General features: G+C 39.8%; 1 protein-coding gene across 3 annotated transcripts in view; it reads right to left on the bottom strand.

Annotated features, from left to right (window-relative positions):
• Positions 1-13,117, bottom strand: part of adarb2 (adenosine deaminase RNA specific B2 (inactive)) — a 166,266-nt gene that overhangs the window by 56,803 nt on the left and 96,346 nt on the right. For 2 of the 3 annotated variants that reach the window (XM_087788817.1, XM_087788818.1), the window contains exons 2-3: positions 3,193-3,279; positions 783-1,735 (exon numbers count right to left, since the gene is read on the bottom strand). In XM_087788817.1, the coding sequence (XP_087644943.1) occupies positions 783-1,735; positions 3,193-3,279 (1,040 nt within the window). Of the gene's footprint in view, positions 1-782; positions 1,736-3,192; positions 3,284-13,117 lie in introns of all 3 variants that reach the window. The other variant, XM_087788816.1, reaches the window with a different exon arrangement.

Here is a 13,117-nt window from a genome sequence, read left to right as displayed (position 1 = left end):
TATGTAACATGTCGAGCAATTCATTCAAATATATTACAAGAGAAAGTGGGGGTGGAATGATTTGGGTTTAAGTAATTTTTTACTTATATAGACGGTGTGGTCCTATAATTATTTAAACAAGTGCAATGACAAAGTTGATGAGAATGTTAAAATCGTACTATTTCTTTGTAGACTTTAACGGCCGACTTAAAAAATAAAATCTGCACGTCAGGACTTTAAACGCATCAGATGCTGCTGTGGGTTAAAACTACTTTTAAATGCTGCCTGGTTAGTTAGTTAGTTAAAGATTGAACGCCTGGATTATGAAAACATTAGTAAGTAATCTATTGAATTCATTCTATTCTACACTGTATTGCACAAAACCACAAAAACACTTTGTTTTAGCTGACTATGCATGTTGTCTTATTCTCATGACGATGAAATGCGGTGCGATAACAATAATATAAATGTTTTTAAATAAACTAGTTTATTAAAAAAATGATTAACTGAACTTTAAACTACTTCACGAAGAAGGGAACTTTCCCAACACTACATTCATATATACTTTAGCATGTCAAAATTGAAATACAGGTTCCCGATTTTACACTAGTACATGCAGAGTAAGGGTAACTCTCAATCCCTGCTACTTCTCTATCAAATATATCTTATCACAGGAGCTGCTTAATTACTTGCTGGCTTGACTCTGAATGCCCGCTGTGTTGGTCATTACATGTCGCTGTAGGAAGCGGAGCCACGGAAGAAAAACCATTGCCGTTGAAGACTAAGATATATTTTTTTCTCACCTGAGGTAAATGAGGACAACTCTTCCTGCTGGCTTTGAGACTCGTCCTCCCATCAGGAGCCGTTGAGATGTTGAAGAGGGCTTGAAGAGCACATTGGGCCGCCTGAGTCTTTGCCAGCTTCTTGCTGCGACCGCAGCCCTCGAACACCCGGCCGTCCACTCTCACCGACATGACAAAATTCCTTAGCCGCCGGCCGGCGATCCGCTCGGAGAGGCAAGCGTAGCGGAGGCCCGGGCGTAGCTCGTTGAGCAAGGCGACCGGGCTCTTCGGGGCCTCGGGCTCCGGAACGATCCCCCCCAGTCTGTGCTGAGCCTGCACCATCAGGTCTAGAGTATGGCGGAGCAAGCGTCCATGTCTGAGGAGCTCGCTGGACAAAAGTTCACTCTCTGCCGTGGATTCGCAGAGTGACAGGCCGTCGGCGCACGGTGAAGCTTCGAATTCCTTAAAGAGCGTGTCGGGAAAGTCGGCCTGATCGGAGGTGAAGTCGGCCGACGGGTTCACTATGTTTCCCATGGCGACGTGAGCCTGAGGAGCATTCGGGAACTGGATGAAGGACTTGAGAGCGAGCTCCGCCGCCCTCATCTTCGCTTTCTTCTTCGTGGGACCCGTCCCCTCGAAGGTCAGCCCGTTGACCTCCACGGAGATGGAAAAAACAGGTGCGTGGACTGGACCCGTCTGTGACACCATTTGGTACTGCAGGCCCGGGCGCAGCTCGTTCAGCTGCACCAGGGCGTTCTTGGGAGCTTCGGACCAGGACAGCTTCTTATAGATGAGGCGCAGTTGGCAAAGGTGGCCGTTGTTGTCTTCCTCAAGTGGCCGCTTCCTCTTCAGGCCCGAGCCCCCACTTCTCGTGGAGTCGGAGCAGAATAACGACTGGCAGTCGACATTTCCGATGGAACGCTCCTCCAGGTTACCAACGTTTCGATTTTCTTTCACCTCCGCACTGCTGGTACCTGAAGTAACATCAGAAAATACCATTATTTTCCATTTGTAATGGGAAAAAAAAAGGACTGGGGTGAAAACTATTATTAAGCACAATTCCATTTGTCTCGGCTAGAACAAAATGAATCAAGAAAATCTCAACAGCAAGATTGAATCACTTGATACACAATGAAATAATAATGAACAAATCTGCAATCATCTCTTTTTTTGCTGAGACCACTTCATACCTCAGGGCTTCATCACATTTAAGTCCTATAAAAAAACAAAAAAAAACACATACAAATCCCCTCTAAATGGGGAGAATATCTGCCAAATCATTCTGTAATCTGTTTCCAAATTGGTTTGGAATCTGTGTCATGAAGTGAGAAAGCGTCATTCCCTGTGGCCAATGCAGAGCATCAATCCTATTTAGAACGCGGGGGCTGATTGGACAAGACACACACACACAGTGAGAGGAAATGAGAAGCAAGTTTGTAGTTATTTCCATACTTTAATCCCGGTATGACTTCTTCACATCTACAAACGAAGAGGTGGTGTAGTGTTAAGGATCTCGGATGAGAATTAAACAAAGTGTCCCTATTATAGGAATGATAACATCAGTCACTTAACAGAAGGAAAATATTTAATGAAAAAAAAAAAAAATCTGTTAAAGTGGGGTTAAAGGATAGGGATGATTCTTGGTACTACAACGGCACCAGTTCTGACATTAACATGCTGTAAAGCAGTGATTCCCAACCTGAAGGTATTGCAAGTGGGCTGCAAAATCATTTCCAAAATGGTATATATTTTTTGTGGGAGGGTCGATGTAATTATACAAAAATAAAAATACACATGTTTTAAATGTTAAAACGTATTAAGTTTAAAATGATATTAAATATTATTTTCATTATTTTGTCTTTCCTTTGAGTATTATACATGTGACAAGGAAAAGAGAACGCATTATAATGCCTTCGTATTTATGGGGTCGGAGGAGGGCCGCAAAGTTTTTCGAGACTTCAAAGTGAGCCTTGAGTTGGAAAGGGTTGGGGAACTACTGCAGTAAAGCATTCCAAGTTTCGTTGACTGATTCTGGTTTTGAAATGATTTGTTTAAAATACAAACGCATAACATGCATATATAAATTAAGTCATATCAGTGATTCGCAAATGAACATTTATAGAATTTTTTAAGAAATATCACTTAAATTTCTAGTTTTTTTTACAAATTTGGCATTAATTTCTAGGCACATTCTAAATAATTGTATGTGTTATGAGGTGTGGTTCAAAACTAAAATACAAAGATGCCTTTCTCATTGTTATATCACTTTATCATCAGAAAACATCATTGTCCATGGAGATTGCTCTCTAAACCTATATAATCTGACCAGAAAAAATGTTTTCGATCAAACCGTATGAAATGGGCGATGGTGGTGAAAGAAATGGTGACGGTGATCAATGCCGTGTTAGAAGAATCAGAAGACGTGTCTTACTCGAACTGTCCTCGTCCTCTGTGCTGCTGCTCCCGGGGCTGATGTACTTGAAGGGAGCGATCAATGCCGACAGCATACTGACTTTCTCTGCGAGAGACAAGAGACACACCGAGTCAAACAAGAAGGTCAGACACGGAGGTGTTTCGATAGTTTCATCGATCACGGATGCAGATCGGCGCCGGCCCAAAACAGGAGTGGGTGAGGGCGACCAGAGCACAGGCAGGAGGATGTTGGTTAAAACTATCGGTGATTTCTTATTGGCTAACTTGCTGACAGTTTTGTCCCCCGAGTGTGCTGCTGTCCAGGTGTGCGTGTTGTTTACAGTGTGAAGCCCTATTAGGCCGATCGCTCGGTCTGGGGCTCTTCGTGCGGCGCTGAGCTGAATTGACAGGCCCGTCAGGCTCCTTAATTACACCCTGTCTTTGTTCCGAACATCAGCTAATGATCAATAAAAGGTGCAGGAAAAGGAAGCTGAAAGTTAAGCCGAGGAACTTTGTGAGGAAAAGTCGGTGAAGCCGCCGGTCAGGAGCGCAGACTGAACCAAACAGCTGCATAAATTGGTCGGCACATTACAGAGCAATAAACATGTTTTGATAAGCTCACGAGGTTGTGAATGAGCTTGGCCCCGGGGTTCTCTCGGCTCTTCAGCGCTAGAGGGGCTCCATGAGTCACCCGGACACACACGGATTCACTCTAAACACCGAGGCTGAAGCACATTCTCCTGGACTCACAATACCATCATTTGCATTCTGACCTAATTATATACCCGAGCTCGACACAAGCAGCAATTTGCCCCTGAATAACTCCCTCAGCCGGCGGGGTCATTATGCAGACCGCTTCAAATCAGTCCATATTGTTCTTTAGCCCCCTGAGGGCCAATTTACAGTTAAAACATCGCCCTTACTTATTACTTACAAAAGAGGCAAATCCGATGTGTTTAATAGCCAATCGACTGCTACAACAGGGATATTTGTGTACGTCCCGATCCCTCGCTGTGAAGGACGAACATCGGCGTGAAATTGGTGAACACAGTGAACTCGGGAGGGGGAGTTTAACACTCTCACCGGAACACAGAACATGTATATTTATTTGATAATCCTGTTTGGCTGACGATCCATGCCACCCACTCGGCAGCGTCTGCCAAGTCAAGAGGCCCACTGGGCACTCAGATATGGTTTAAGCCGATGCGGCAGTAGGTGCAGCGCGCCTCTCGAATCAGTTATCACAGTGTACAACCACGTAGAATGTTGTCAATAAGAGGCGGGTGGTGTTGCAAAACCCATACGCCACGCTTTGGCTTGTAACCTTGGCTACACAATAAACATAAATAGTGGGCGTTTACACCTAAACAACGACATATTTCTATATACGATGGTGTTTTCTATATGTATGTACAACAGATCTTATAAGGGGTTTTACCAAAGTTTTGACTGGTTTGGAAAGTTGATTTAAAATAGCCAATTTCTAACTGTATTCCTAGAAAAAAAATGTAACATTAAATGTGGACTAATGACAATATTTGTTACCAGGCAAAGACGTTTTTATTTAATTTTTTTGTTTTTCTGTTTTATTGATTACTACTGTCTGGTGTGTGTTTCAAGAAAGACCAGATTTTTGCCAAAGCAACAATAGTCTCTGACTCTTGACACATCAAGAAACATGTTTTGGTTGAGTTTATTCCACAAAACAAGCATGCAAACTAATAAGAAATACAAACTCTATATGGGAACATCTCGTTCAAAACTTGTGAGACGTATTTTATTTTAATCTGAAGGTTAGTCTGTGAAAATAGTGTCAAAATTAAACCGGTTCAAGCACAATTGTCAACTCAGGATTTGAACAAGTGTGAAGCACCGGTGAAAAAAAAAAGATTGACATAAACATTAATAAATCCAAAAGGTTTGTCGATGACACACTCTTGAACTCCTCCACTTCAATTTCGTTTTATGTTTCAGTTCAGGTTGATTCGAGTACCAAAACATTTCTGATGAGCCACTCAGAGTTCAAAAACAGCATGCTCGCTTAAATTTATCTGGCTTCGACAATTCTCTCAATTCATCCTGGAGACAACATCCTTCCTCTCAGCCGGTCACAGCAGGAGGCCGTCTACAATGAGTCTGGTTCTGCTTGAGGTTTCTGCCTTCTAAAAGGAAATCTTACCTCGCCAATGCCACACTGTGCTTTACTCATTGTTGAGTTGCTGGGATCTGTTTTTCCTTTTTCCACTGTAGTCTTACTTCCACTGTAAAGTGTCTTGAGATAACTTTGTTATGATAACACTTTAAATAAAATTGAATTGAATTGAATTAAAAATCACTCAGCAACACTGAGAGTCATATGATAACACATTACAATTCACACATGGGTCAACTTGGTTCAGTTTTGTATGGCACCTCAACAGGGACAAAAATAATAGACATGGTATTCAAGAAACTTTTGTGTTTTAATTGCCTTGACATTTCCGTCTTAAGCAGTTCTTATTGGGTTTTTGAGCATTTAATTCAAAGATATTTAGCACAATAAAGGCAACAATATCACATCATTTCTTTTGACTATTCAAGCCAACTTAACTAACCAACTTAACTAGTTAACTGTCTGCAAGACCTGCCCAAAGATTCTGTGAGTGACCATCAAAAATCTTTACAGCAATTAGTCAGAGGAAGAAGCACTGAAGAAACTTTTTCAACTTAAACAGGACGGTGAAATGACAGAAAAAAGTTGTGACACTTTTTTATTAAAATCACAGTGTCCACTAATTAACTGCACATATTAAGAGGAAACTATGCTTAAAAGCTTATATTTATTATGGATTTGGTTTTGAGGCATTTGACATTCACATATTTTAGTTAATTTAAGCATTTTTTCCCAAGAACACTTTTCCAAGATTCCATGGTGAAGTTAATCATAGTTATAATAGTTATAATATAATAGTGACTATCATAACTAGCAAAATCTCAATAAACTTGTTGTGGATATATTGAGATGTTTCAGTGATGTCTCCTCGACTAAAAGTAGGGTTTATGAGCAGAAAACTCTTTTACAGTAAGTCCAGTTTTTAACACTAATTCAATAAAATCCTGTTGTCCTGTTACCATTATAGCTACGTGTTTAAATCTTAAAGAACACAATTTAAATGCATGTAATTATATTCTTATAATGAGTGTCGGTGAGTCAGAAAGTTAAAGGAAATGCCTCCACAGGGATCTTTCAGGTCATGGCAGGTAAAAGGTACTGAGGCTCTCAACGTAAGCCTGTGGTATAAGTAGGAAACGATTATAAGAAAAGCAGAGGAGAAAAAAAAGAGTACTCTCTCTCTCTCTCTCTCTCTCTCTCTTTCTCTCTCCTTGGCCCAGCTGATTCACTTCTTGGAAGAAGCAATTGAGCAGAAAGTATCATGTTTTCAGTAGCCGGTGCTGAATCAACTGTTGGCTGCTGTGGATTCTGAGGTCATCCGCTAAATGCTCCGTCTGATCGTCTTATGATGGGTTCAGTAAATGCGGACACGAGCACAAGCATGAGTCAGCTGTGTGGACCGAGTGTTGCTGGTTCAACCTTGGAAGCACATTTTAGCCTTTTATTTACTGTTGGAGGTGTGTGATGGACAATACCAGGGGATACATTACCTTTTATTATTGAAAAAAATAATATGGTTAAACACTTAGGTTAGGTAGAACTTTATTGATCCTAAACTTGACGTCCTATTTATTTTTTAGACTCCTCAGAGCTATCATATCTATTTACAAGCACTTACTTTGGAACATTTTCATCAAAATCAGCTTCAAAGGCAATCCATTTCCAAAAACGTTTTAATGTGAATTCAATTGTGTTATCGTTGCTATAAATGATATTAGCTGCAATACCTCGGAGGCCGGTGTATAAAAGAAAAAGAAAAAACAACTATAAAGAGCAATACCTTCAGTGGTGTCTTCTGCCTCTCTTTGTGCCTTTTTACAAAGATAAAAATTCTAGAAATGTAATTTATATGTAAGTGAGTAAGAAATAGTTATTTATAAAGCGCTTTTCTAGACCAAGGTCAAAAACGTTCGAATAATCAAAAGCAATACAAATACCTCCAAATTAAAAAGCTCTAAAAGGTCAAGACAACACAGAGACAAAAACAGCAGCCCAAAGAAAGTTAAGAAAAAACACAAATAAAAATGTCTTCAGATGTTTCTTGAAGGAGTCAGTAGATCCATCAAACTCAGAGGAAGATCGTTCCAAAGCTTAGGAACAACAGACTGAAGGGATTTCTCTCCTCTGGTCCGGAAGCGTGTCAACACCCAGGTTTCTCAGGCTCAGTTTTACACACTGACCTAAGTCACTCAAGTACTGACTCATCTCTGGAACTTTATCATCAGGGGATATAACCAGAGTTTCGTATATATGTAATACGTATGGTATTAAAATAAAAATGACCTCAAATTTAACCATTATTTTCCTCGACCAAGTGGGGTTGCTCTTCCCATGAAAACCTTCACTTCAGATCAGTATTCTACATTGAATTAAATCTAATTTTCAAATGTATAGATAAACACTGCATCAGAAAGACTTGACGTTTTAACTATAATTGCATTCATTTGGAAATCAGGTGACTTTGAAGAAATCTTTCCCCAAAAGCTGACTTCAAAGGGACTAGAACAAAATCCTGCTGATGTGGAATCTGCAACCTTACGCGTCCTTCACGGTATCTCCTCTCCACCCCTTCACATACACCTGCAGCGTGAATAAATGCGACAATGCCCACCAATCGAGTCTCACCACGTCCGTCTCTGGCTGCAGCGTGACACAGGCGGGGGAAGAGACGGCACTCATTTGTCTCCACTGTGCAAATTCACACGGAGACAGGTTAGGTAGGGAGAGCCAGAGCAGGTGGCCCACACACTCCCATAGTGTCCCCGAGAATCTTTTCCCCCTTCTCTGTATCGGTTCTGAGGAGAGGGTAATGAGCCCAATCAGATTTCCCCGTGGCTCAGCATAACGAGTGGGTCAGCTGAGTGAAGGGAGACACTATTGAAACAGGCGCTCGGGGAAATCATTCTCTGCTGCTTGTCTTCTTAATTCCTCTGCAAGACCCGGACTGAAAAGCCCTTAAAGCCTCTAAATGAGAGGCTGCTTACGGTCTCACCAGCACTTACCGAGCAAATGCACGTAAAGCATGTTACGTCCTCGACCGTCGGTAGATGAAGAATTACGTGTTCCACGGCAGCTGGCTGTGATGCTCATTACCCGGTGAGGTGAAAATCATTTGTTGTTTCTTGCCTCTGAATTATCAGAACAAATCTGCAAGTTCAGTAAATGTAGCGAAAGTATTCAGCACAGAGGATTCGTTTCACAGAGGTGAAGAAGAGAGTGCAGGCAGGGTCAGAAGATGGAGCTGAGGTGCGGATGAATGACTCAGGATATCGTTAAAAAATGAGCAGAAACTAGTTGTTTCTAGGGATTCATGCAGAGAAGTTTGGAGGGAGGCCAGAACCAAATGGACGAGAGACGGAAACACATTAGAATGGATGTCTTTCTATGTTCTTTATCTTTATCTTTAGACTTAGATTGTATCATCTTGTTATTTCTCTTTTTTCTCTTCTTTTCTCTTCTTGTTCTTATTTTATTTTTATTTTTCATCTTTTATCTAATTTCTGTATTTACTGTGGATAATTTGGAAAAAAACCCAATTTCAATAAAGTTCTACCCAACCTAACCTAACCTATGTAGAGGATGAGAAGAGACGAGGAAGATAACATTGTCGCTTCATAGCTGTGAACATGAGGGACTAGGGATGATGTTTAGGATGGTTTAAGGTGGAAAGGTCTGACTTTCTCTGGCTACCCGTGATTATAAATGCAAACAGGACAGGAAAAACTAAGTTGAAATGTGTTGTTTTCTTTTGTTTTGAACACTTAAAGGGCAACTCATTTTGAAAAACCCAAATCCATACCAATCAAGCATTGAAGACACTTTTGAAACAAGGGTTTATTTCCTAGGTTTAAGTCTAGATCCAAAGGAACCATGAAGTCTACGGTTTGTAGTTAGCAAGTACAGGTTTTATATGTAAGTATATCAGTGTTAGAATATTAAGTAGTTAAATTAATAAATTAAACTATTTCTTTTAAACAAGGAATCATTTTTTATGATAATTTAAGTCCAAGAATTTCAATTTTGAAAGGTTGTATTTCTTTTTATTGAAAACTTTAATTAAATGAATTATATTTTAAAGGTTTTTGCTTGTTTTATTGAATAAAATAATGTCTATATTTGGATGGTTGAAATAGTTTAGTTTTGTAATTCATTTAATTGAATAAAACCCCACAAGAATATTTATTTTTAAAATGTATAATTTGAGTTTGGTATTCTAATTACAATAACAACATTTTACCAAATTCAATATTAATTTATTTTATTTTTTAGCATTCTAAATTCAATATTAAATGTTTTGACACTATTATAACTCACGACCAGACACATTTTGTCCCAAAACAAACATATGAAATGAAACAAAGCTTCACCACACAGCACAATTGAATGCATTAAGATAATCTTAGAAGAAGGGTAAATGTTTTTTAAATGTAACATTATCTTATTTACAGCTATTTGTATAACAGATGCACTGTGATACAATAGTTTTAAATCATATTTGAAACAAGATTATAGAACATTTATAAAATACAAATACAATATCTGTATTTGTTGGGCTGTTATCCTGGACAAAGAAAGTTTATTTTGCTCTAGAATCATGTTTAAAAACAATAGTTAATCTGTTTTATAATATCTGTCATACACTGAAAACACTTCTGGATGCAAAGCTAGATCAGCTTCTCTCTTCAGACGTTACAGCTTCTCTCCCACTTCTCCCTCACGGACTTACTTTTTGAGCAGGAACTGAGAGCAGTTCCCTGATAAAAGCTTTTTAATGTCATCCCACTCGTCTGCTTGGTACACAAGTCTACTTTTGAACCAGAAAAAGACTTTTCCCAGCATGTTTCTTTAATTTCCGGCGTGCTGCACCTTCAATGAAAAAAATATGCTGCCTGTGGGTCGTGTTGAGTTGGACTGCAGAAGCTTTTTGCACTGGTATAAGCGGCGTCTGAACAATGCGGTTGGTTTTTGAAGGATAAAAAAGCTTCCGTGAAAGAAGTCAAAAGCTCTGAGCGTCTCACACACGAGCATTTAGTTTCGCTATAAACGACCCGGAAGAATAGAGGCTGGAGCGGCAATAAAAATATGTAAAACATCTTCCTTCTCTGAATAGCTTCAGGCAATTAAAAGCAAACATGACATTTCTTCCAAAGTTGGGCACAGATCACGATTACCAGCAGATAAATTGCAGATTTAATGCGCACTTGCTTCCCTGCTCCACAGAATATTAATGTGTGCTGTCAACCATGAGAATGACTCATTTACAAGCCGACGACTCAAACCTGGATGGGGTTTGTTGCTTCGCTCGTTTGATAACAAGAACTGGAGTGTATTTACACGGCGGAGCACGGAAGATAAGTCAGCGGCGTAATGACAGTAAGCAGGTCAGGAACGTCGCTGCCTCTCTGTGTGTTTCCGCTCATCTCTCTCCCGCCGTTATCCAGCTTTCTGTCAGCGAGCGAGGCGTCCTCCTGACACGCTGCCATTCTCCAGTTTATCACCAGCGGCTCCATTACTTTTTCTCTTCTTGTTTATTAGGGGCCGACGACGACATCGGTCATTAAAGGGCAAGAAGAAGGTGAGCTGGACCGGTGACGAGTGACAAGCAGGTATTTTCGGCGCACTTCCGCTTTAATCCTGAGGTGTGTCGAAGGCAATATTGAGGTGGGACTTCACATACAGAGTCTTGCACAAGTCTGGACCATGGGTGAGATCTTAGGATGAGATTAAAAAAGAGATGACGCGATAGATACTCGCCTCACCAAGAAACCAATGTCTATGCATAAGATTAGCTTGAAGTCAAAGAAGGTCGGCGTGTCAAAACTGAGTCATATTCCGCGTCAAACCATGAATCAACCGTGGATTCTGATGCCTTATTAAGAGACTAAATGTAGGTTAGGCTGTCTCTTACTGTCGTCCTGGAGGTTTGTTGGTCATTAATATAGATGTCGTGATCCTTGGAATTTCATTTTGAAACTGCAAAAGGAACATTGGAATTCAAGTTGTTATCGAGCAAACCAGGCCAAGAAGTCACATCCAGCCAACTCTCGGAATTATATTCCGCCTCAAATTGCTAAATTATTCATCTGTTTATGACATGGATTCACACACAGTCAATCATTGCACATGTTAGACTGAAGTCCTGTCCTGTCTTTCCTCTCTATCTCCACCACTACTAGTTGTAATATGCTAATTCCCAAGTTGACGTGTTCCTAATCCTGGGCTAGTCTTTTTATTCATTACTTTTCTTGTTTTTAGATTGCTTTATCTATTGTGTTCCTCATTATGATCGTTGTATTCTCCCCCTCCAATGCCACTAGTGTCTTCCTTCACTAATATACTCGGGAATATTTTACATTATTTTCACTGCTTTTAAGAAGCTTATTATTGACTTCTCTTCTTGCCTTAATATTTGTTGATTTATATCAAAAGCCCCCTTTTAAGTTGTTAAGTTAAAAAGTAAGTAATGGTTACTTGCAAAGCGCCTTTCTAGACCAGGGCCACAAAGAGATTAAAAAATTAAAAACAACAACAACAATTAAAATACGTGCTTTAAAAGATCAAGACACATAAGACGGACACATGAGTCCAAGAAAATCAGAGAAAAGCCTGCACGAATAAGAATGTCTTAAGATGTTTCTTGAAGGAGTCAGTAGATCCATCAAACACCGAGGGAGAGGTATTCAGGAACCGTCAGTAGATTCTGATCCACAGACCTCAGAGCCCGAGCTGGGATGTAAGGCTGGATCAGATCACTGATGTAAGGAGGAGCCTGACCATGAATAGATCTGAAAGTAAGAGCCAGAATTTTAAAATTGATACTGTGAAGAGTTTTAAGGATCGGGGAAATGTGAGTTCTTCTACTACAGCAGGTCAGAATTCTCGTTGCAGAGTTTTGTATTAACTTAGTTTTTTATTTATAGTTCATCCATAACACAACATCAAACCCTGTCATCTGGCAACATATTTTGTAAAAGAAAAATGTATTTTTCTTTGATCTCTTTTTTTTCCCTTCAGCCCAAAAAAGCTGATAAAAGCTGCCGATTAGATTCCAACTTTTCGAAATATAAAGAACAAACTCATAGAGTCAGTGCGAGAATATGCTTTAATTCACGGAAAATGTTTTTCTTGATTCGTATGCATTTATTTATATGTGTGTTTGTTTGTGTACGTTTGTGAATTAATGTGTGAGTATGTGTATGTGCATGTCTATTTGAGTGTTTTTATGTTTGTTTGGGTGTGTATATGCATGTATGTATGTGTGTGTTTGTGTATGTATGTGTGTGTGTAATTGTGTTTCTGTTTGTTTGCATGTGTAACCGTGTGTTCTTGCATGTGTGTGTATTTGTAAGTAAGTAAGAAAGTAAGTAATATTTATTTATATAGCGCTTTTCGAGACCAGGGTCACAAAGCGCTTAAACAATCAAAACAATACTAAAAAAAAAGTACATACTTTAAAGATCAAGATAATACTGAGAACAACACAGGAGTTCCAGAAAATCAAGGAAAAGCCTGAACAAATAGAAACGTCTTAAGATGTTTCTTAAAGGAGTCAGTAGATCCATCAAGCGCAGAGAGAGAGGAAGATCGTTCCAAAGCTTAGGAGCAACAGCCTGAAAAGATTTCTCTCCTCTGGTCCGAGGCGTGTTCAGGAACCATAAGTAGATTCTGATCCACAGACCTCAGAGCCCGAGCTGGGGTGTAAGGCTGGATCAGATCAGTGATGTAATGAGGTGTGATGTAAGGAGTGATGTGAGGATTTGTGTGTTAATGTGTGCATGCAATTGTGTGATAA

This window comes from Callionymus lyra, chromosome 4, assembly GCF_982586985.1.
Source record: "Callionymus lyra chromosome 4, fCalLyr1.hap1.1, whole genome shotgun sequence".
Lineage (NCBI taxonomy): Eukaryota > Metazoa > Chordata > Actinopteri > Syngnathiformes > Callionymidae > Callionymus > Callionymus lyra.
This window is presented reverse-complemented; position numbering and strand designations above follow the sequence as displayed.